This window comes from Acipenser ruthenus, chromosome 4 (assembly GCF_902713425.1).
Source record: "Acipenser ruthenus chromosome 4, fAciRut3.2 maternal haplotype, whole genome shotgun sequence".
In the NCBI taxonomy this organism is placed as follows: Eukaryota; Metazoa; Chordata; class Actinopteri; order Acipenseriformes; family Acipenseridae; genus Acipenser; species Acipenser ruthenus.
In genome coordinates, this window is record NC_081192.1 from 263831 (window position 1) to 289175 (window position 25345).

The following is a 25345-nucleotide window of genomic DNA, read 5'->3' on the forward strand; positions in this document are numbered from 1 at the left end:
CTTCCTGTGTCTATCAGGACTCTACATTGAGGGAACCCTTCCTGTGTCTATCAGCACTCTACATTGAGGGAACCCTTCCTATGTCTATCAGGACTCTACATTGTGAGAACCCTTCCTGTGTCTATCAGGACTCTACATTGTGAGAACCCTTCCTGTGTCTATCAGGACTCTACATTGAGGGAACCCTTCCTGTGTCTATCAGGACTCTACATTGTGAGAACCCTTCCTGTGTCTATCAGGACTCCACATTGAGGGAACCCTTCCTGTGTCTATCAGGACTACATTGAGGGAACCCTTCCTGTGTCTATCAGGACTCTACATTGAGGGAACCCTTCCTGTGTCTATCAGGACTCCACATTGAGGGAACCCTTCCTGTGTCTATCAGGACTACATTGAGGGAACCCTTCCTGTGTCTATCAGGACTCTACATTGTGAGAACCCTTCCTGTGTCTATCAGGACTCTACATTGAGGGAACCCTTCCTGTGTCTATCAGGACTCCACATTGAGGGAACCCTTCCTGTGTCTATCAGGACTCTACATTGAGGGAACCCTTCCTGTGTCTATCAGGACTACATTGAGGGAACCCTTCCTGTGTCTATCAGGACTACATTGAGGGAACCCTTCCTGTGTCTATCAGGACTACATTGAGGGAACCCTTCCTGTGTCTATCAGGACTCTACATTGAGGGAACCCTTCCTGTGTCTATCAGGACTCTACATTGAGGGAACCCTTCCTGTGTCTATCAGGACTCTACATTGTGGGAACCCTTCCTGTGTCTATCAGGACTCTACATTGAGGGAACCCTTCCTGTGTCTATCTTGCAGTGGCTCTGATTCGTGTGACATAACATTCATGTGTTTCTGAAACTCGCATAACAAACATCCAGCTGCTTTGGAAGGATTGTACTACATAGCTGATAACATGCTTAACCTCATTCGCATAGCGTGGCCTCATCGTGTGTCTAACACAGTTTAATAATGCCATTAACTAAAGTAACTACAGGCTCTAAGCAGTAAATTCAAAACGCTTGTATGAGTGTGGAAGATGGATGCATTCATTCCAAGCTCGGCCCCTGTCTCTGAGCCGCTTGTAACCTTTGACCCTCAGAAACTGGCATGGGAGCAGCAGGAGGCCGAGGAGAGGAAGCTGAACTTCATCCCACAGAAGTTCTCCTGCCTGCGGGCCGTGCCTGCGTTCCAGCGCTTCATCCATGAGAGATTCGAGCGCTGCCTGGACCTCTACCTCTGTCCCCGGCAGCGCAAGATGAGGGTAAGTGAAGCTGACGAGGAGATTGGAGCAGGGGGTACGCAAATTCATTGTCTGCTACAATTCAGATGTTTTATGCAAGAGTGGTACCATCCAAAATGTCTTGTTAATATATGTGGGTAATTCAACATTTTACACTAGGTAACAGGAGGTTGGGAGGGCGTTGCTGACAGAAGGCCATTTGAAGAAGGCTCCTGGATTTGTCCCTACTGGATGCTGCTTTGATGCAGAGAATACTAATTGATGTTAAGAACATAAGAAGAACACAAGAAAGTTTACAAACGAGAGGAGGCCATTCGGCCCATCTTGGTTGTTTGGTTGTTTAGTAGCTTATTGATCCCAGGGTGTCAGCTTCAACAACATTGTGTCACCTTCAACAACATTAGTCAGCTTCAACAACATTGGTCATCATCTGCATGTGTAGTTTTCAGGGCTTTTTTTTTTTAAATCCTTCTTTTTTTTGTTTTTTTGTTTTTAAGGTAAATGTAGATCCAGAGGACCTGATCCCAAAACTGCCAAAACCAAAAGATCTTCAGCCGTTCCCCACCACGCAGTCACTGGTAAGAATATGTACTGGTGATCATGCACCTGAACCTGACCGCACCTCTGTTATAAATGGTTATAGGGACCCTGTCCCTGTCCCTGTGGTGAGTGAATCATGATCCCCGGCAGATTTAAAGGAAGCTGCACTGTCTGAGTCGAGCTCCAGTCTGCTTTGTGAATGTTAAAGATCCGTGATTGGCTGTGGGAAGTAATTCTGCCCTGGTTGTATGGATCCCAGGAGGATCACGCTGGCTATTGGATGAGGAGTCTTAGCAGAATGGGCAGTAAGCCCTATACTGCTTACGTTTTAGCTGGTTTAATTTAAATTAAGACATATCCTCTGCTTAATGACTGATAACTCGTGTTTAAATCTGCATGGCCACGGGATCAGCTGAGATGTCCATCTAATCCTTTCAGTAATGTCAGTATTTCCCTGTGAAGTATTCCCCTTTTAAGCTGGGGACCCACTAGCGATACATGCCTTGGCACAGCAGTGGCCGAGGCAGCTGTTGTATACCTTCCCACTGCTCTGCATGCTCCTGCTGTGTCTAGAGACAATCGTACAGGACCGGGCCAGGGTGCTACTAGCAGGTCCTTACTGGCCCAGGATACACTAGTTTTCAGCTTTGTTGCAGCTCCTGAGCGGCCAGCCGTGGAGCCTGCCTGAACGTCGCGACCTGCTCAGCTGGGCGCAGGGGACAGGCTTCCCAACCCATCGAGCCTGCAGCTCTGGGTCTGGCCCCTGAACAGCAACGTTGAGCCGTCTAGCTATTGACACCCCGCAGAATGCCAGAGCACCATCCAAGTGTTCCCAGTATGGGTGTAAGTGGGGTGTTTTTCAGACATGGTGCTTGCCTTAGGGCTTGCAGGACGTGTTTGAGGGGAAATCCCATCTACATTTAAAGGGGAGTTTTATCAGCTGTTTCAGCTTGCCATGTTAAAACTGACTCGCTCCCCTGCTTTCTGGCGGGGCAATGTTTGAAAGGGGCACGGAGTCTGCGCCCTCCCCTTAAGGAAAATGTCCCTCAGTGGCGGCTGAACATAGTGCTTAATGCACTCATGAAGCTGCCCTTTGAGCCTCTGCATTCAGCTGAGCCGAAGCATCTGTCTTTAAGACAGCATTTTTGCTTGCTATCACCTCCGCCAAGCATGTGAGTGAGATGCAAGGCTTTTCTGTGGCGAAAGCTTGTCTGTTTTTAGTGGAGTGCTAACGCCAGCTTCTATATCGAGACCGGAAGCACCTGCAGAGAATTGATTCCTGCTGTGTACTAAAGTAATAAATTAATAAATAACCTATATTGTGGCAGCCTTGCCGTCTGACCCTCTCTGATTTAATTCGTTCTGCGAGTAATGCACTTTGCGATGGCTTGGGTATAATTACCCGTTATGTAACAGATACATTTCATACTTGAAAGGGAACGTTAGGGATGCAGACTGGTGTGATGACGTTGCCGGTCACTGTGTGACAGCTTTGGTAAGTCTCAGGATTTTCAGGTAAACAGACTTAACCCGTTATGTAATGAATACATTCCTATTTCAGGGAACCAGGGTTATGATAATAACCTAACATTGCTATCTATTTTGGATATAGTCACTTAACAGCTGCTTGTATTTCTTAGTGGGAGTCCCAAGTGGACAGCTATGAAAAGATTAAGTTCATGTCTATATACAGTATACGAGATCTCTTTGTTGAAATTTAAAGCTGCAGTTAGTGCAAATAAAATAATACATAAAAAGGGATGATTTGGTGTTGTGGTGGGAGGGCACAGAGGGACTGGGACTGTACAGGAGATGGCACTGGGACTGTACAGGAGATGGCTTCCGCATCATGTCCTCGCTTCAGTCCAGTTCAGTATCATGAAGAGGACTCCCGTTTTAAAATCCGGTAACCTGGGACACCTGCATCTGTTTCTTCTGTTTAGTGTTCACTGGAATAGGCTCTTTCTAAATTGATTAATACAACTCAGATTAACGGCTTGTTTTACTTTGTTGTTTTTTATTTTAATTCCTTTTTTTTTTTTTTCTTTGCAGGTCTACCGCGGACACACTAATTTGGTGCGCTGCATTAGCCTGTCCCCCTGCGGGCAGTGGCTGGCCTCGGGTAAGTTCCTAGGTTCCACCTCTTTTGATGAAGGCTTTGCTTTATTTTATTTAGCAGCACAGGGCTCTTCAATAGACCATTTCTTGCGGTTTCTCGTAATTCAGGCAGTAGCTAACTGCCTGCTTATGTCATCCCCACAGTGTGAGCCATGATGTAATGAGGTTGGCTTTTAAATCTAGAAAAATCCTATAATCAAGTGGCTTTTTGAAGGGGGAGTTGGGGGGATATTTTGGTCAAGTGTCTTGGCTGACATTCTTACAAACAGGATGCGATATCTCCTTTCCAAACCCCCACCCCTCAATTGACCGGTTGACTGGCAGGCTCCTGGTCGTTTCGCAAAGTTTGTTATTCTTACCTGGTCTAATAGGGGTTTTTTGGCAGCCTAGTCTTTAGCAGTTAAAGTGAGCCACATCAGGAAACCATATGAAAACACTTACTGCAGGTTGTAAATGTTCAAATGGTTTACAAAATAACCCTTCTGAGTTTGGCTTCAAAGTTAAATAAACAGAATGTGTGAGATGCAATGTGCTCATTCTGAGAGTGTGCTGCTGGGCGGCACGTGAAGGCAGCTGTGTGGAATGAGTATAAACAGTGTGTGAGATGCAATGTGCTCGATCTGAGAGTGTGCTGCTGGGCGGCACGTGAAGGCAGCTGTGTGGAATGAGTATAAACAGAGTGCGAGATGCAATGTGCTCGTTCTGAGTGTGCTGCTGGGCAGCACGTGAAGGCAGCTGTGTGGAATGAGTATAAACAGTGTGTGAGATGCAATGTGCTCGTTCTGAGAGTGTGCTGCTGGGCGGCACGTGAAGGCAGCTGTGTGGAATGAGTATAAACAGTGTGTGAGATGCAACGTGCTCGTTCTGAGAGTGTGCTGCTGGGCGGCACGTGAAGGCAGCTGTGTGGAATGAGTATAAACAGAGTGTGTGAGATGCAATGTGCTCGTTCTGAGAGTGTGCTGCTGGGCGGCACGTGAAGGCAGCTGTGTGGAATGAGTATAAACAGTGTGTGAGATACAACGTGCTCGTTCTGAGAGTGTGCTGCTGGGCGGCATGTGAAGGCAGCTGTGTGGAATGAGTATAAACAGAGTGCGAGATGCAATGTGCTCGTTCTGAGAGTGTGCTGCTGGGCGGCACGTGAAGGCAGCTGTGTGGAATGAGTATAAACAGTGTGTGAGATACAACGTGCTCGTTCTGAGAGTGTGCTGCTGGGCGGCACGTGAAGGCAGCTGTGTGGAATGAGTATAAACAGAGTGCGAGATGCAACGTGCTCGTTCTGAGAGTGTGCTGCTGGGCGGCACGTGAAGGCAGCTGTGTGGATTGAGTATATGTGGCGGAGTGTCCCGCCCCTTTATTATATTACGGCAAAGCGCCGCTTATTTGTTATTGTTTTTGTATTTTAAAAACCTCGTGAGGATGCGTTACTGATCAGCTACTGATTATTTAACTAGCTGACTGTCATGCATCCTTACTAAACTCGTGCAGACTGTGGCCGAGGGGTAATAATTAACAGCTAGTTAACCCCTCGGCCAGAATATAAAAGACCCACTCTCAACTCAAAGTGGGGAGTGTACAGAGGAGAGTACGGCAGAGCGAGCAAGGAGTCGAGTTATTAAAAAACAATTGCTAAGCGTGCTGGTTTATACACCAGCACGATACTTATTTCTTTATTTCTGTTTGTTTGGCCAATGCGCCTTTTTGGTTTGTAGTGTTTTGTTCTGTTTAAATCTTTTGATTTATTTATTTAATAAAACGCTGAGCACTGTTCGTTCTGTTTCACCCGCCATTCATTGTTTTGGTTTCTGTTCCTGGTCCGTGACGTCACCACCCACACGCCACAGTATATATCAACGGGTGGCATCACGGGCTCATGAGAATGCTCAAGCCCTGCATGGCTGTGGCATCACGGGCTCATGAGAATGCTCAAGCCCTGCATGGCAGTAGAGTGGGATAACATGCTTACCTGGATTAGTTTCGAATGGGTCTTTGTTTACATTCCAGTCCAGTGGTGTGCTGCTGAAATTCAGGACGATGTTGCGCTTCGATATTCAAACAATACTGCCACTTATACGTGTTTTATAACAACTTCAGAATGTCTGAAATCATTTCAGATTTCTGATTTGGATTCAGATTTCCTTGGGAATGAGTTTAGTGAAGAAATGCCAGTTACCTATCTGCCTGCGTCTGACTTATCTGAGCAGCCTGTAGTCCCTTCATTAAATCTGGTAGGAAACAACAGAGAGGATGTAAATTGACTGAGCTCGAGGGTTTGTCAAATGATGGTTGCGAAGAGGCCATAAACAGAGTTCAAAATGAATCTGAGTCAAAGCAGTCTGTCAAATGAAAGCTGGATTTGCCAGGTACAATAATTCATTGATTTAATTTAAAGAAATGAAGATCTGTTGGTATTTATTTAGAAAATGATGGTATAAATACACACAGTGGTAGTAATAAAACATCCTTTCCCATAGTAAAAATGGCTGTCGACAGCCTCGGAGGAATTTTTATTTGAAAACGAAAATATGCCCTTATAAATGTGTGTGTGTGTCTTTTCTTCTTCTTATTATTTTCTTTTTGGTATTGAAGTTAACTGCAAGATTACACAGCACTGCTGTGCTCCTACAGGCAGCTGTATTCCTCGTTACTGTTGTCTTGAATAATGATGTTGCCTCTATTACCGTTGATATTCAAAGGATGCAGCAGTCCCAATTGGGTTATAAATTAACCATTCCAAACCTAGAAAACAAACCTTCGTTCTGACTAATTCTAATTCCAGGTTATACCTTTTTAAGATTTTAAAGACTAGATTCAGTTTTATGTCAGTTTTCACAACACACATGTTTTTGATTTTATCAAAGATTTCTGTTCATTTGAATTTCTTTCCCTTTTGGAAATTAAGGAAACTGCGAAAACCAATCAATCAATGTACATGAAAATGCAAACGGGTCGCGAGAGGATGAGCTATGATGTATTTAGAGAGCCATGAAAATAGCACCCAGTTAATACTGTTGCATTAACCACAGTACCTCAAGTTTCAAGTAAGTGTCGGGTTTCAAGAAATGCAGAGTTCAATGGCACCTCATTCTCACATATCAGTGTGATCAGCTTTGTGGGTTACGCTAATGTGGACATGGAGGCTGAAATTAAAACCCTTATTCTCTGGGACATGTGTAGTTTTGTATAGATTTGTACCATGAAAGAAAGTTTAAAGCCCAGAAGGTATCTTCTACTTTAGCTGCAAATGAGCCGATCCCAAGTTGAAAAGCTGTGCTGCTGTTCCTGTTTAAAGACTCTCGTTGGATCTAGGCCAGGACAGTGCTTGGTCATTGTAAATCATTCAGCCCTGTTTTTGTGAGCGGCTGTAAAAATATATAAAGATGAAATTGAAAATCAAACCCTGGAATAATAAAAAAAAAGCTTTACAACACAAAACCACAGCACATGCATTTCCTTTTTTTGTGATTTATTTTTCTTTCAAAACCATTTTCATACTTTCCAGGACTAAAACACTACATCTATGGCTGAGAGTTGTTGAGATGATGTTTTTGGAGGGTGTGAGGTCTTGATCTTGACCAATCCGAGACACACACACATTTAGCGAAATTAGCTCTGGACATGCCTGCCTCTCCCCTTATAGCGATTCTCTTAACCCTCCAGTTCTTACCACAGCTCTGCACACCAGACAGGGTTTGTAAGCTGGACATGACCCTTTGAGCAGTTCTGTTTTCCTATATATGTTCTGAAAGCGCTTGATACTTAAAGAGAATGTGGTCTGCAAGTTAACACTTCACCCTCGCTGCAGCATTAGTACTGTACAAAGAAAACTCCACATCTTTGTATTGAGGCATGGAGGGTTTAGAAGCCAGGTATAGTAGCCCTTACTCATATAAGGGTCAGTTACAGTCTATACCCCTTTTCATTGTGACCCTGTCGAAGGCAGAGCCAAGGTTTTGACACGTCATAATGAGGTGTGTTGCAAATACAGGGACTTGTACTATGAGGGAGGGTGCCAAGACATCTAGCACTACAGTGTATCACAATTCATAACCCGTGCATTACAAGACATGGACTCCTTACATCACATATAGCACTGCAGTGTATCAATTCATAACCCGTGCATTACAAGACATGGACTCCTTACATCACATATAGCACTGCAGTGTATCAATTCATAACCCTTACATTACAAGACATGGACTCCTTACATCACATCTAGCACTACAGTGTATCAGAATTCATAACCCTTACATTACAAGACATGGACTCCTTACATTAGATCTAGCACTACAGTGTATCAGAATTCATAACCCTTACATTACAAGACATGGACTCCTTACATTAGATCTAGCACTACAGTGTATCAGAATTCATAACCCTTACATTACAAGACATGGACTCCTTACATCACATATAGCACTGCAGTGTATCAATTCATAACCCGTGCATTACAAGACATGGACTCCTTACATCACATATAGCACTGCAGTGTATCAGAATTCATAACCCGTGCATTACAAGACATGGACTCCTTACATTAGATCTAGCACTGCAGTGTATCAGAATTCATAACCCGTGCATTACAAGACATGGACTCCTTACATTAGATCTAGCACTGCAGTGTATCAGAATTCATAACCTGTGCATTACAAGACATGGACTCCTTACATTAGATCTAGCACTGCAGTGTATCAGAATTCATAACCCGTGCATTACAAGACATGGACTCCTTACATTAGATCTAGCACTGCAGTGTATCAGAATTCATAACCCGTGCATTACAAGACATGGACTCCTTACATTAGATCTAGCACTGCAGTGTATCAGAATTCATAACCCGTGCATTACAAGACATGGACTCCTTACATTAGATCTAGCACTGCTGTGTATCAGAATTCATAACCCGTGCATTACTGTCCACTTTTGTAAGGATGGCAGGTTTGAACGAGAGGTTTCATCAGGGTAAACAGAGTACTTCTAGCCGCTGGCGCTTAAACACCTCATTATTGGGTGATGCCACATTTCAAGATTATGTCAATAGTGAATTACAACAGTATCTAGAATTTAATGAATCCCCTGAGGTTTCCCCTTTTATATTGTGGACGGGTGCAAAGGCTTTCTTAAGGGGGTGTATAATTGCATATACATCAGTAAGGAAGAAAAAAAAGAGGTGCTGGGAGTAGAGTTAGAACAAAAAATACAGAAACTGGAACAGCAACATAAACAGCAGCGATCTCCTGAAATCCTAACCCATCTTAAAGATGCACGGAGGTCGTTGGATGTTTTTCTAACTGAAAAAGTTGAAGGAAACTTGCGTTTTTTAAAGCAGCGTTATTATGAGCACGGTTGTAGGTCTAGACGGTTGTTGGCATTTCAACTTAAGAAGCAACAAGCGTCCACAATATCAATGGTAATAGAGGCAACATCATTATTCAAGACAACAGCAAAAGCTTAAAGCTAATAGACCAGGCGGGGCTGCTTTAACTAAACCAGACCAGATCTCTGAAGCTTTTGCATCCTTCTACAAGAAGCTGTATGCCAACACAGAAACCTGTCTTGATTTGTCTAGACTAGAAGCCTATTTACAACAAGTAAACATCCCGCAGCTACCCAGGGCTCTATCCCAAAAGATAGTTGAGCCTATTCCTGAAGCAGAAATAAAAAATGTGATTAAAAGCTTGAAAAACAACAGAAGTCCTGGCTCAGACGGATATACAAATGAGTTACAAATTCTGCAGCGACGCTGTTTGCTCACTGTTGTTACAGGCGTGTTCTCATACATTAGATACTGGAATGCTACCCCTCACCTGGAGGGAAGCTATTATTACCGTCATACACAAGGAAGGTAAAGACCCAACGGAGTGTGGCTCATACAGACCCATTTCTCTCCTAATACAGATCCTAAGATACTTACATCTATTTTAACCGAAAGAGTGGAGAAAGTTATTAGGGATATTATACACCCAGACCAAACAGGTTTTATTCTCTGACGTCATTCAGCAGACAATATCCGTAGACTTCTTTAATATTATGTCGCATGCCCAGGGCCAGAGTACTGGTAGAATGGCATTGGCATTAGATGCTGAAAAAGCGTTTGATAGGGTGTCATGGCCCTTTCTTTTTCAGGTCCTGGGTAAGTTTGGATTCAGCCCTAACTTTTTATTAAGTGGATTAAAATTCTATATTCCACTCCACAGGCCTCATTGCGAGTGAATGGCAGCTTTTCCATGTCATTTGGGCTGGATAGGGGAACAAGACAGGGATGCCCACTGTCCCCGCTTCTATTCGCGATCCGTATAGAACCACTGGCACAGCTAATTAGAGATAATGTAGAAATGAAAGGGGTGGATGTGGGAGCGGAGGAACATAAGATATCGCTGTATGCAGATGAGGTTCTTTTATATATATCAGAACCTCTGAACTCAATACCAGCCCTCCTGCTATGCATAAAGGAGTTTGGACTCTTCTCGGGGTACAAAATAAACGTGAATAAAACGGAGGCCCTGGCCCTGAATAAGATGGTCCCTCATCAGCTAAAAACTGTGTTCTCTTTTAAATGGCCAGTAGGGGCATAAGATATTTAGGAATCAGCACCTTCCTTAGATAACCTGTATAAAGCAAATTATGTTAAAGTAATTGATCGGATTAAGGGAGACTTGAACCGCTGGTCAGTCCTACCGCTGTCCTTGATAGGAAAGAGTAGAAACGATTAGAATGAACGTACTCCCCAGGCTCTTCTACCCCTTTCAGATGCTGCCTGTTCACGTTCCTATGTCCACATTTAATACACTGGACCGCCTGATTTCAAGATTTATTTGGCAAGGCAAACAGCCCCGAATACGTTATAAAGTATTACAACTTCCAAAACAGTCAGGTGGGCTGACGTTATCTGACTTAAGACTGTACTATTGGGCAGCCCAGCTATGGGCCATGACAATCTGGCTGATGGAGCTTACGGACACTAGGTGGCTTAATATGGAGCAGTCTAAATATACACAGATCCCACTGTCAGCAGTCCCGTTTGTGGGAGGGAAAGGAATAGGCGGTTCTGTGGGTAGATGGTCTTTACTCACGCTACAGGTTTGGAAAAGTGTGCAACGAACTTACCGTTTGTCCTTGTCAATTTCTACACTAACAAGTATCGCTCATGTTAATGATTTTGTACCTTTGTCACTTGATGCAGGGTTTAAAAAATGGTCTCACTTAAATCTGAACTTTGTACACCAGCTATTGCGGGATAATCAATTAAAATCCTTTGAACAATTAAGAACAGACTTTCAGCTTCCTCAGAATGATTTTTTTCGCTACCTGCAAGTTAGACACTATTTATTCAAACAGAAGGAATTGGGGAAAGTTACAAGAAACCCCTCGTCCATTGAGCAATACTGTACTAAAATCCAGAAAGGGGAATATAGCGGTAAGCAAATAGCTGGTATGTATCAAGCCCTAATTTCTATGATAATGCACAATACAAATTATATTAGACGGAAACGGGAAGCTGAACTTCAACAGGAAATCACAGTTGAAATATGGGAAGGAATGTGTAGCGAGGCCCACAAAGTTACCAATGCAAATATATGGTGGGAATTTCAGTGGAAAATTGTAAGTAGATATTTTAGAACCCCGCAGATAGTGACGAAGATTAACCTTGCTCTGACTGGAAATATACAGTGTGTGTATATATATACAGACGTGCTCAAATTTGTTGGTACCCTTACAGCTCATTGAAATAATGCTTCATTCCTCCTGAAAAGTGATGAAATTAAAAGCTATTTTATCATGTATACTTGCATGCCTTTGGTATGTCATAGAATAAAGCAAAGAAGCTGTGAAAAGAGATGAATTATTGCTTATTCTACAAAGATATTCTAAAATGGCCTGGACACATTTGTTGGTACCCCTTAGAAAAGATAATAAATAATTGGATTATAGTGATATTTCAAACTAATTAGTTTCTTTAATTAGTATCACACATGTCTCCAATCTTGTAAGCAGTCATTCAGCCTATTTAAATGGAGAAAAGTAGTCACTGTGCTGTTTGGTATCATTGTGTGCACCACACTGAACATGGACCAGAGAAAGCAAAGGAGAGAGTTGTCTGAGGAGATCAGAAAGAAAATAATAGACAAGCATGGTAAAGGTAAAGGCTACAAGACCATCTCCGAGCTGCTTCATGTTCCTGTGGCAACAGTTGCAAATATTATTAAGAAGTTTAAGGTTCATGGAACTGTAGCCAACCTCCCTGGGCGCGGCCGCAAGAGGAAAATCGACCCCAGATTGAACAGAAGGATAGTGCGAATGGTAGAAAAAGAACCAAGGATAACTGCCAAAGAGATACAAGCTGAACTCCAAGGTGAAGGTACGTCAGTTTCTGATCGCACCATCCGTCGCTTTTTGAGCGAAAGTGGGCTCCATGGAAGAAGACCCAGGAGGACTCCACTTTTGAAAGAAAAACATAAAAAAGCCAGAATGGAATTTGCTAAAATGCATATTGACAAGCCACAATCCTTCTGGGAGAATGTCCTTTGGACAGATGAGTCAAAACTGGAGCTTTTTGGCAAGTCACATCAGCTCTATGTTCACAGACGAAAAAATGAAGCTTTCAAAGAAATGAACACCATACCTACAGTGAAACATGGAGGAGGCTCGGTTATGTTTTGGGGCTGCTTTGCTGCGCCTGGCACAGGGGCTTTGAATCTGTGCAGGGCACAATGAAATCGCAAGACTATCAAGGCATTCTGGAGCAAAACGTACTGCCCAGTGTCAGAAAGCTCTGTCTCAGTCGCAGGTCATGGGTCAGGTCAACAGGATAATGACCCAAAACACACAGCTAAAAGCACCCAAGAATGGATAAGAACAAAACATTGGACTATTCTGAAGTGGTCTTCTATGAGTCCTGATCTGAATCCTATCGAACATCTATGGAAAGAGCTGAAACTTGCAGTCTGGAGAAGGCACCCATCAAACCTGAGACAGCTGGAGCAGTTTGCTCAGGAAGAGTGGGCCAGACTACCTGTTAACAGGTGCAGAAGTCTCATTGAGAGCTACAGAAAACGTTTGATTGCAGTGATTACCTCTAAAGGTTGTGCAACAAAATATTAGGTTAGCGGTCCCATCATTTTTGTCCATACCATTTTCATTTGTTTTATTATTTACAATATTATGTTGAATAAAAAATCAAAAGCAAAGTCTGATTTCTATTAAATACGGAATAAACAATGGTGGATGCCAGTTACTTTTGTCAGTTTCAAGTTATTTCAGAGAAAATTGTGCATTCTTAGTTTTTTGTGGATGGGTACCAACAAATTTGAGCACGTCCTGTGTGTGTGTGTGTGTATATATATATATATATATATATTCTTTCTTTTCTCTTTTACATTGTCTTGTCTTTAAAAAAAAACAAATAAACACTAAGTTGAAAAAATATATATATATACATTTCCCAAAGAAACTACATGCAGGTGGAGGTAATTGTTTTGCATATCTTAATGTGTCTTTGGAGAAAATACGATTGATTTGCTATTTAGCTTCAGAATCACACATTAAACAAAAGGCTACTACAGAGGCTGCTGAACAGAACGTAAAATAAACAGCTTTCAGAAACCAAACTGGAAAGTCAGCCCAGAAAAAAAGTATTCCTGTCTGCAATTTAAATCCGTACTAAAATGATCCAGCTCAGCCACCTCGCTTCAACCTGCTGCTTACTTTTTCACAGTTGGAATTTTAGACCCGAATAGGCACATGTTCTTCGTTTTGACTCAGTACTGATAAAATAAATTATTGGATGGGACAAATAATATGACAGCGAACGTGCTGCATACATTGCCTTTATTAAAGTATGCCAGGTGCCCTTGGGTAACTGTTCTGGAACTGTTTCTAAAACTGTTTCTGTATAACTTGGCAAAGCTTTGCCTTACACTTCCAACCAATTCAGTGGATGCAGAACGTGCAGTCTCAATGTATGGGCAAGTCAACTGCTGGGGGATGCTGCATGCTTGCCTTTAACAAATGACAGCACTCTGTTTTAGTAAGGAAGCAAGTACCACTATTTTTTAGGCTTTATCGTGTTCTGAAATACTGTCTGCTTAGGTTTATTTAATGTGTAAACAGGTCCGCGAAATCCTAATTTTATTCCGCAACATACCCATGAAAAATACGCGATTTTAAGTAGACCCCTAGTCATATCAAATACACTTTGCTCAACAACATGCACGATACATAATAAACTACTGCTCTATCGCCAGTAGAATAACATTAACAATAATACGCACAATAACAGGCTTTGAAATATCAGTGAAAATACAATTCTTTACACTTTCAAATTCTAAGCAAGTTACAAGCTTGCCAGTGCCATTAAAATCAATAAAACAAACTTTTTTTTTTCACTTCAATTACTTCAAGTTCTCTCGTAAAAAGAAAAAAAAAAAAGTTTTCATATTAGTTCAACTCTGAGTTAGTCTTCGTCATGCGGACGGCTATTGTAAAATAGAGCTGCACATTCTCCAGCCAGACTCGTGAGACGCTGGTGCTGAACACAGAAAAAACAATCCCAAGTTTTTACGATTCTTTCCATTCAATGTATGTTTAGCGCTTTCAATGGCGTGCCTATGCATGTAATCTACAGCCTTGCTGCATGAAGTACAAAACAGCACATTACCATCGACGTGAAACCCGTCCTTGCCAAACTCGCTGATCCGCTCATTACGGGTGATTTGTTATTGTTTTCTGAATCTGGGCTGCCTTTTCTTTTTTGCAGCGTTCACATATGAGAAGAGGCGGCCCTGAGGCAGCCTTAAATTGCAAGTGTGAACGGGGTCACACCCCTGAAACATTTTATTACACCCAGGTTTTGCACACATCGTTTTTAAAAAGCACACCTCGCTACACAAAGTAATCCTCCCAGGGAGGCAAGTTTTCTCTGTTTTGAAGTCCTTTTGTAGTTCATAAACAGATTTTGTAGTGAACCGTTATACCTAATAATTTTGTAATTGTCAGACAGGTTTTTATTAAATATTTTTTTTGTTTTTTTTTAAACCTGTGCTATGGTAAACAGTGCTATGATAACAATACTTGAGCAGTAGGGTAAAAAAACTTGTTCTGAGAGAAACATGAAGTATTGTGAAAATGTAGCTTTTAATGGGATCAGTGCCACTAAAAGCAATGGTATAGGGTACTGTATTCATGGAGGTGTTAACATTAAAAACTACTCAAGAATATTTTGCAGTAGTTTTTTCTGAAGTGTTGCTATTGATCACAAAGTATTTGAATTGTTTTCTTGTGGCTCTGGTGTTGCTGTGTGAGGCAGATGTCTCTGAAAAGGCAGGAGATGGGATGCTATTGGGTCAGTTTGAGAGTGCTTCCACTGGTGCTCCTGGAGACTGCAGGGCACTGGTAGTGACAGGATTTAAACAGAATTTCATTCTGAGAAACGGGAATCTTTTACAGCGTGCCTTGTCACATGGTGTTCCTCCTAGGCTCGGACGACTGCACCGTGCGTTTCTGGGAGGTGAGCTCGGCTCGCTGTATGAAGACGGTGGAAGTGGAAGGAGCTCTAAAGAGCATCGCCTGGAACCCCAACCCAGCTCTGTCTCTCGTTGCTGCCTCGCTGTAAGTTTCACTGAGATTGATTTGAACTCTAGAATCTGGTGCATTTATCTCCTGATTTTATTAATGCATTAAAAAAAAATAATGATAATAATCATAAAGAATATAGTGTTGACTTAGCAAACTTTTAGGACAGAAATGTACAATATCTTGGCTATAGGCCATTTAACACTAGAACTATAATAAAACAAACATTTCAAAAGAAAATAGTGTAACCATCTGTAAACTGGTTATATGTAGGCCTACATATACAATTGTAAAATCGAAATAATTATTTATGAAACATAATATAAAAAAGAAAATAACTCCGTTCTCATTGTGTAACGGGAATGCACATTCAGGGAAACATACTTCAAAGTAGCCCTCATATTAGCACAATCCACACAGACATAACATTTATCAACATGCCGTGTGCATTTACCACATGCTGCTCTTTCATACTGGGCACAGATATCAGAAGTTTTATTTGTGTTTGTGGAAGGGTGGTGGGCAATTCACTGACACATTCGGGAGACAGAAGGTTTTATTTGAAAAACTACACTGGTGCCCAGTTTTATTTAGGTAATTTTAATTGTTTGTCACCAGATGGCGCTGGTGCTGCAACTCCCCTTATACCAAGAATGGTATCCGTCAGCACGCACAGGTGCTCTGAAATAATAATGAAAACCAAAGGCGAAATAAAAAGAGAAAATAAAACACAGTAATAAAACTACAAAATAAAGGTGCTGCTTACGCAGTGCCCCCACAGCCGCTAAGCCGGTCAGTTCGGGCCTCCGTCCTACGCTCGGCTGTTACTCTGGGATGGCCAGAGTTCCCTGTATATCTACACACGTCCCCTCGGGTACGTAATTATTTATTTTAATTCTTGTTTTATTTGTTTAAGGTGGGCTGTCTTCCTCAGCCGTGCTTGCCTGTTTTGTTCTCTCTTCAACCGCTGGTGTTCCTGCCTGGTCTTTGTTTACACTGGCGTCTTCCACCAGCGTCACTGGGTATCCCCTGTCAGGCCACCTGAATGCCTAACCAAGTACAGTTCTTATGGGCCTCTCAACCCCCCAAGGTCCGCCTCCCAACCACTCAGAGAGAGGGGAAGCCAACACACCTTCCTCCCAACCTCTCCGTGTCATTGCCATGATTGACAGGCGGATCTTACGAGGCTGCTGCCCTCTTCCTGCAGAACCACGCATGTGCCAGACAGTCAGCACAGATCTCCCCGTTACACCTGGCATTGTTTTCTGTTGCGTGTGTCACTTGATGCGCACTGTATCCAGGTTGAGCTACGTTTCCCTGCTGCTTTGCAGTTTTCTGATCACAAGAGATCTCTCATACTGATATTTTCCCCGGTGCATTCCTTGTACAAAACAAAGGAATTGATGGCTGCCATGTCCAGTACATTGTAAAATACAGCAACTGGACACCGGTGATTGCTTTCACTGAGTACTCGGTTTTTTGCACAGATGGTGGAAACTCTCTTCTCGTTTTGTTTACTGTTCCAACCAGGCTTTTTTTTTTTCTTTTTTTTTTCTTCAACTGTTTTGCTAATTACAGTGGAAAAAAGTGTAATTGGTAACATTCATCCCTTTTCCTAAGCACAGTTACATCAGCCTAAGTACCACATTGTCACCCAGTCTCTGACTAGCTGAGTGAGATTCATCTTCGCACAGGTAGGGGTAGGGTCCGCTGCCAGCCAAAACTTGGTCCCAAATTTGAAAGGTTTGTTTGTCCAGCGACACCGTGCTTTTGTCAGAAACAGCTCCATGTAATGTTTGCTGTTTTTCAATGAACTCGTTCCAAATTTCTGATGCCAAGGCAAATAGATGTGTAATTGCTCTCAAATCAAAACGCAAAAATCTCAAGATTTCTCGAAAAATTTTTGTAATAGTAATATTATAAGACAGCACTATATATGCTCCCGTAGACAGCCAGGCGGCAGTTCTGCAAGGAATTGATAGGATTACAATAGACTTCAAGAGCAATAGTCTATTCAAATACATACTACTGTAAACTCAGCAGAGGCAGAGATAACAAACTGGCTTCAGGGAATTTAATACAAGAACAGACAACCGCGGGTCTTTAAAAGACGCAGAATAATTTAAATTTTAATCGTGAAAAACGTCAAAATGACTACCGTGGCGGTTCTAGTGTTAACCGTTAGCGGTCCTGTCGGACCAGGTCCGACATTACAATTTTTCTTTTCCGGTCCAATGTCAGACCCTGTCCGACATCATCAAAAAGCACAGGTCTAGTTGTTTTTTCTCTGGAAAAATCCGAGAAAACCTTTCAATGGCCGAGTGAGACCAGTAGAAGCCGGGGGGGAAAAAAAAAAGTAGGCGGATCTGAGCAATACACAGTCCCTCCACCACAGAGATAACATGGACATAAACAAACAAGATAGTTGCTTCTGCATCCAGCGCTCAAAGAAAATCGTGGACATTTGCCAAGCTTTTTGAGACGTTATGGTAATAAAATAATGACTTGGATAGAGTGTTTTTGACGAGTTTGATGATAAAATCGAGTGATCAAGAGATGATTTATCAGTATGCACTACTGTGAAGAGGTATGTGATAAATACAGCGAACAAGGAGTGGGGCAGGGCTGGAGATGCAGTACTGAGTGTCCTGTTGATATGCAGTGCCTTTTAAACCTGTTTTACTATGAATAACATTACTCTTAAGCAGGCGCTGAATAAATGGACCGCAAAAGGTTGAGACACACATAATTTAGGCCGACTTGTTCTGCGAGCAGGTTGACGTTGTGTAACGCTTTGCAGGGAGCGGTGTGTGGTCGTGCTGAACCCTGGTCTGGGGGATATCCTGGTCTCCAGCGTCACGGAGCAGCTCATCTCCACGTACGTGGAGCCGGAGGAGGAGAAGACCCAGGCAGTGCAGTGGGTCGTCCCCGAGACGGAGGCCTCGGAGAAGGGAGTCCGGCTCATCATTAGACATCCAAAGGTACACTTCTGTTTTTTTCAAAACTGACGGATTTCTTTTTTTCTGGCTGAACCAGTGAAGTCGATCATATTTTCTCGCCACAGTGGAGTTCTTTCCTGCCAGGACCGGAGTCGCAGGACGTGAGAGGGCTGTGTCTGTGCTCCTGACCCAGGAGAAGGAAAGCTAGCGCACTTCCACAAACTCAGCATTTACTTACATGATTTGTAGTTGGAGTAACTAGTTTTTTGGCACTAAGTTTTCTCCATCGCATGAATAAAAGTACCACAGAAAAAAAATAAAATAAATATCACAAACGAGTGTCTGGAAATAATAAATATAATCATTTAAAATCATCCCACACGCTGCACTCAGTCCTGTTTCCCCCCGACGCTGCGCTCAGTCCTGTTTCCCCCCCACGCCGCGCTCAGTCCTGTTTCCCCCCCCACGCTGCGCTCAGTCCTGTTTCCCCCCGACGCTGCGCTCAGTCCTGTTTCCCCCCCCACGCCGCGCTCAATCCTGTTCCCCCCCCCACGCCGCGCTCAGTCCTGTTTCCCCCCGACGCTGCGCTCAGTCCTGTTTCCCCCACGCCGCGCTCAGTCCTGTTTCCCCCCCCAAGCCGCGCTCAGTCCTGTTTCCCCCCCCCACGCCGCGCTCAGTCCTGTTTCCCCCCCCCACGCCGCGCTCAGTCCTGTTTCCCCCCCCCACGCCGCGCTCAGTCCTGTTTCCCCCCCCCACGCCGCGCTCAGTCCTGTTTCCCCCCCCACGCCGCGCTCAGTCCTGTTTCCCCCCGACGCCGCGCTCAGTCCTGTTTCCCCCCGACGCCACGCTCAGTCCTGTTTCCCCCCCCCCACACCGCGCTCAGTCCTGTTTCCCCCCCACACCGTGCTCAGTCCTGTTTCCCCCCGACGCTGCGCTCAGTCCTGTTTCCCCCCCGACGCCGCGCTCAGTCCTGTTTCCCCCCCACACCGCGCTCAGTCCTGTTTCCCCCCCGACGCTGCGCTCAGTCCTGTTTCCCCCCCCACGCCGCGCTCAGTCCTGTTTCCCCCACACCGCGCTCAGTCCTGTTCCCCCCCCCACGCCGCGCTCAGTCCTGTTCCCCCCCCACGGCGCGCTCAGTCCTGTTCCCCTCCACGCCGCGCTCAGTCCTGTTTCCCCCCCCACGCCGCGCTCAGTCCTGTTCCCCCCCCCCCACGCCGCGCTCAATCCTGTTTCCCCCCCCACGCCGCGCTCAGTCCTGTTTCCCCCCCACGCCGCGCTCAGTCCTGTTTCCCCCCCCCCACGCCGCGCTCAGTCCTGTTTCCCCCACACCGCGCTCAGTCCTGTTCCCCCCCCCCCACACCGCGCTCAGTCCTGTTTCCCCCCCCACGCCGCGCTCAGTCCTGTTTCCCCCCCCACGCCGCGCTCAGTCCTGTTTCCCCCCCACACCGCGCTCAGTCCTGTTCCCCCCCCCCACGCCGCGCTCAGTCCTGTTTCCCCCCCCCACACCGCGCTCAGTCCTGTTTCCCCCCCACGCCGCGCTCAGTCCTGTTCCCCCCCCACACCGCGCTCAGTCCTGTTTCCCCCCCCACGCCGCGCTCAGTCCTGTTTCCCCCCCCACGCCGTGCTCAGTCCTGTTTCCCCCACACCGTGCTCAGTCCTGTTTCCCCCCCACACCGCGCTCAGTCCTGTTTCCCCCCCCACGCCGTGCTCAGTCCTGTTTCCCCCACACCGTGCTCAGTCCTGTTTCCCCCCGACGCTGCGCTCAGTCCTGTTTCCCCCCCCACGCTGCGCTCAGTCCTGTTTCCCCCCGACGCCGCGCTCAGTCCTGTTTCCCCCCCCACACCGCGCTCATTCCTGACGCTGCCTGTTTCCATCTCTCCTGTGCAGTCTGTGAAGCAGGTGACCTGGCACGGGAAGGGGGATTACCTGGCCAGTGTTATGCCAGACAACGGCAACACGCAGGTGCTGATCCACCAGCTGAGCAAGCGCCGGAGCCAGAACCCCTTCCGCAAGAACAAGGGGCTGGTGCAGTGCGTGGCCTTCCACCCCAGCCGACCCGCCTTCTTCGTGGCCACGCAGCGCTACGTCCGTGTCTACAACCTCATCAAGCAGGAGCTCACCAAGAAGCTGCTGGCCAACTGCAAGTGGGTTTCCAGCATGGCGATCCATCCTGGAGGTGAGTCCCATCACACAGTAAGGTTTTAAAGGGTCAGGGTTTTTTAGGGGATAAGCTTTTTAAGAAACTTCTTTCATTTAAAAAATAAAATTAAATGTAAGTTGTTTATAAAAACATGCATTTTGTTTCACACTCTGGAGTTGTCTCTGAAGCACTGTTCTGAAATTGATTTAGGGAATATAGAAATTCACGCATCTGTAATACATGTTTTATACTGGTAGCTACAGTAGACGAAGCAATGTTTTAGGCTAATACACATACTGTACATGTCCATGTGTTTGAGTTGATTGTGTGCCCTGTCTCTTCAGGTGACAATGTGATCTGTGGGAGCTATGACAGCAGACTGACCTGGTTTGATCTGGATCTCTCTACAAAACCTTACAAAGTCCTTCGGTGAGTAAGCCGAAGTGGAATAAAGTTTTCTGCTGAAATGTGTTGAAAGTCTTTTACATTCCTAAATGTACTCTTTAGCTGTATGGGTACAAGCTCCCTCCCTCCTAGAAAACGTGCTTTCTTACCTCGTTTGAACTCCACATAACGTGAACTTCTGGTCTCCATGTCGTTTGGGTCAGGAGAAAGAACCAGATCTCTTTCCCAGAGATCCTTTTTATATCCTCATTAGCGCCCAATACGTGCTCTTCCTCATAAACCCCCCCCCCCCCCCCCCCACCCTTGTATCCAGGTCAGGTCGTCCAAATTTCTCCTGCTTGGATAAGGACCAACGTGCATTTTTGTTTGGGCGAAAAAAAAAAAATATATAGGGTTAGTTTTTTTTTTTTTTTTTTCCTCTTCCCCTTTTCTCTTCATTTTCTGCTTCTATGTCTTCCATCTGTTCTGAGTGTGGTTTCCCCCCTTTCTCCCTCTTCTAACACACATGTATGTTTAATGTGTGTAGACATGTCGGTCATTCCCACTCATAAGGAAGCTCCTTCCCTTTTGGTGGGTCACCGTTCTGATAAAGGTTGTTCTACACCAGCGACGGCGAACCTATGGCACGCGTGCCTAGAGTGGCACGCAGAGTCGTATTTGTTGGCACGCCGAGTGAGCAGCTATCTGCTTTTTTTTTTTTTTTTTTTTTTTTTGTTTTTTTTGTTTTTTGCACGCCCTGAGTGGCACTTTGGAAAGCCAGTCAGTTTGATTTGCAAGGACGGCCCCGCCCCCAGTAATTAAGCAGTGCAAACTGTAGGCGTTATAATCTACACGTTCATGGTTGGCTGTTTATGCTGCTGAGCTGCATTATTCAAAAACAGTAAGTCTGTCCCATGGAGGATCAAATGTAATTGTGATCAGCTATGGATGTGTCAGCGGGGAGGAAGGGAACGTTAGCCTGATGCTCGTAGCATTTTACTGACCGTCATCTGCTGTACTAAATGGAGAAATGGCCACATTCTTTCATACTTTACACTCGGGGTCGGGGGTCTACGAGCCTAAAATAGGTTGAAATTACATAACAAAGCACTTTCGGCTTACGTCTTTTTTAAAAAGATGTACAGCTTTTCGCACACGTGTTAATGTGCAGTGCAAGGTCTTTTGCAGGTGTCACTGGCGGCAACACGTGCATTGAACTTTAAAGCAAATGTCCCACTCAGTTTTGATTGTCAAACCTTTCCCTTGTCATAAATACCGAAAATATATTTCACTGTCACATACTCGTATCTCAAACTATGTATTCTTTGTTTGATGCACTGTTTTTTTTTTGTTTGTTTTTTAATACTATTTTAATCTTAATTACGAGTCATACTGTGGTATGTTACCCCTCTTCATACAGTGGGGAAACACAGGTTGTAAATTCTCAAAAAACAATCGTCTCAAAATAAATTATGCCTCTGATATGTAGAGTACATTTGTGGATACTCCTTTTTTTTCAAGGTAGTTTGACACCACAGAAATCTTTTTCTAATAAGTATGTTACCTGCTACTCATCTTTTAAATAGTTATTTTACAAAATGTAAAATCAGTAGATATGTTTTATGTAAGTAAATATACAGTTGGAAAAAAAATGACGGTACAGCGGTAATGGCTGCCACTGTGTGCAACTGCAAACAAAAAAACAAAACAATTATGGCCAGGGTTACTGGTGCAGCGCGCCAATTGAGCAAACGTCTTATATTTATTGTATGATGCACTGTGATTGTTGCTTTTACTGATGTTTAGCATTATAATTCTAAACTTAATGCGTCATGAAATGTGATTTATGTATTTTACGGTAGTTTAGCAATATAATATTCAAATTATGTATTTATTGTATGATGCACTGTTATTCTTTTACATGCTGTGAAGTGCTTTGAGATGATGTTCTACTATGAAAGGCACTATATAAAATTAAGATTGATTGATCTTACTTGAATAAGGATTAAAGAGTCATTGTCCAAAATATATAGAGGGGCATATGCAAAGGTTGATGGGTCCCTATTGCTTTTTATGTCTGTAAATTTACAAAAAAAGAATGTGCAGTGTACTTAGGGACAGGGAATGGGGAATGTAAGAGAATTGCTTAGGACAGATTGCGAGTTCTCAGGGACAAGCGGAAATTATGGGAGGTGAGGGGAGACCAGCATTAAGTGCCCAGTGAAGTATAAAGGGGAACAGGAGTGGGATGGGGTTGAAGAGAGAGAGAGTGTATGTTTGGTCTGGCAGTTATGATGGGGATGGGGATATGGATGGGATGGGGGGAGGGGATGTGGTGGGCAATATTAACTGTGGCCATTTTTTGTTAGGTATGGCACCCAGCAAATATCTGCAATAGTGGGATAGCTGTTCATGCTGAAAGCTGCTGTTGTATAGAGACCTCTTCTGGGGAGATAGTAAGACAACCTGTTTCAGTGTGCTTCTATGAACCACGGGTTGAAAAAATGTCGGCGGATATTCAGCAGCAGAAGTCCCATTAGTCATAGGAATGTAAATATTGTTCCCCCACACCTGCTCTCCAGACAAGAGAGGGGGGAGGGGGGTTCAGGGTTTGGGGAGGTTGCGAGGGGATGAGGGCTGATGGAAGGGTTCTGTCCTAGTTCATGTAATGTTCTTGATTATTTTGTATTGTGGATTGCTGTTTTTTTGGTATGTTTGCTTAATAAAAACTTAATTACAAAAAAAGGAAAGTAAATATTATTTTAAAAAGTTACCGTTTAGCCGCCGGATAACCTTTTACACCCCTAATTAATCATTGGCACCCTTGGCACTTAGCGATGTATATTTAAAAAAAAAAATCCAACTTTGGGCACTCCAGCTAAAAAAGGTTCGCCATCCCTGTTCTACACCCTCTACTTCTGAAAGAGCAGACAGCCGGGGTTCAGAACGAGAAAATCCACACACTCCCGCAGCAGCAGGGAGAGAGATGTGCCGGCGAAATCAGCGACCGCCATTACGGAGGCTCCAGCAGCCAGGGCTGAACCATCCCCTTTGCAGCTACCAATGCCTAAAGATCTTTATTTTCAATGGCTAAAGGAATATGAGCAGTCAAAGCAGGCTCAGCCTTTACAGCCTGTAGCTCATACAGCAAGTTCTGGTACCATTGCACCAGGAAGTACACAGGAGCAATACTTTCCAGGTGCCCCCACCCTAGGAGATGATGATGTCATTGACCCCGCCCCTGAGGAGGATGTTTTTGAGTACACAGGTGGCCCCTCTCCTATATACAGTTGGGTTTTTATTGGAGCAATCTAGGTAAAGTACCTTGCTCAAGGGTACAACAGCAGTGTCCCGCATTGGGGATTGAACCCACAACCTTCTGGTCAAGAGTCCAGAGCCCTAACCACTACTCCACACTGCTGCCCCCTATATACACAGATGCAGATGCCATACTGAGAAGGATTTCATCCGGTCTCAAAGTACAAACCCAGACCTGTGCAGATCAGGATGACCTCCTTAGCCTTTGAAGGGCTCCCCTTCCATGAGGCGGTCTGGAGGCCTGTTGAGGCTGTTTGGCAAAGATCTGCTACTTCTGCACCATGCCTTCCCAGAGTAGATAAATTCTACAGGGTACCAGTGGATCATAAAAACCACCTTTTCAAGCAGCCTAAACTGGATACTATGATGGCTACACCAACTGCAGGTATGTCCTCTAGATCTGCTTCTTTTGAATGGATCTGATAAAAAAAAAAAAAAAGATTACTCTGCCTCTACATGCAGCATGCAGATCAACAATTCTCAGATCCATGCAGCAAAATACCAGCATATGCTGTGGAACCAGCTTTCCACAATTTTACAGTCACCTACACCTGAAAATCTAGAGGTGGCCATGCAGCTGGCAGAAGGGAAAAACACCGCAAAACTTCAATTGCAAGAAGCATGTGACACCAATGATACGAACACCAGAGCTGTGGCTAATGTCATCTCTGCAAGACAAATGAAAACATCTTCTCTGTCTGTGGACACCCAGACAAAAATATTGGAGATACCCTTTCAGGGTGATCTTTTATTTGGCACCAGCCTGAAGGATTCCCTGTCTGACATGAAGGAGGCTAGACAGGCGATTAGATCTTGCTCTACTACAGGAAGAGGTGCACCGTGCAACAGGGTTTTTTTCAATAGACAAAGGCCATTCAGAAACCAGCCACCTCCACCATGGTTCAACAGGCAGGGCTGCTTTCAATGTGGCCAGGAGTTCAGACCACGTAGAACAGGACGTGGCTATCATAAAGAGAGAGGTAGACCCTCTACCTCCTCCTGATATTTTCTCAGCCTTCCAACTCTACCAACCCCATCCACTGCCAATGGGAGGAAAGGTGTCCCATTTTGTAACCAGGGTAACAGGAT

At 44.4% G+C, this 25345-nt stretch overlaps 1 protein-coding gene across 5 annotated transcripts in view; it reads left to right on the top strand.

Moving 5' to 3' along the window:
• Positions 1 to 25345, top strand: part of LOC117400617 (ribosome biogenesis protein bop1-like) — a 112164-nt gene that overhangs the window by 81665 nt on the left and 5154 nt on the right. For all 5 annotated transcript variants that reach the window (XM_059021220.1, XM_059021224.1, XM_059021222.1 and 2 more), the window contains 7 exons: positions 1109 to 1270; positions 1747 to 1827; positions 3842 to 3911; positions 15379 to 15511; positions 18276 to 18456; positions 20302 to 20590; positions 20899 to 20983. In XM_059021220.1, the coding sequence (XP_058877203.1) occupies positions 1109 to 1270; positions 1747 to 1827; positions 3842 to 3911; positions 15379 to 15511; positions 18276 to 18456; positions 20302 to 20590; positions 20899 to 20983 (1001 nt within the window). The remainder of the gene's footprint in view (positions 1 to 1108; positions 1271 to 1746; positions 1828 to 3841; positions 3912 to 15378; positions 15512 to 18275; positions 18457 to 20301; positions 20591 to 20898; positions 20984 to 25345) is intronic.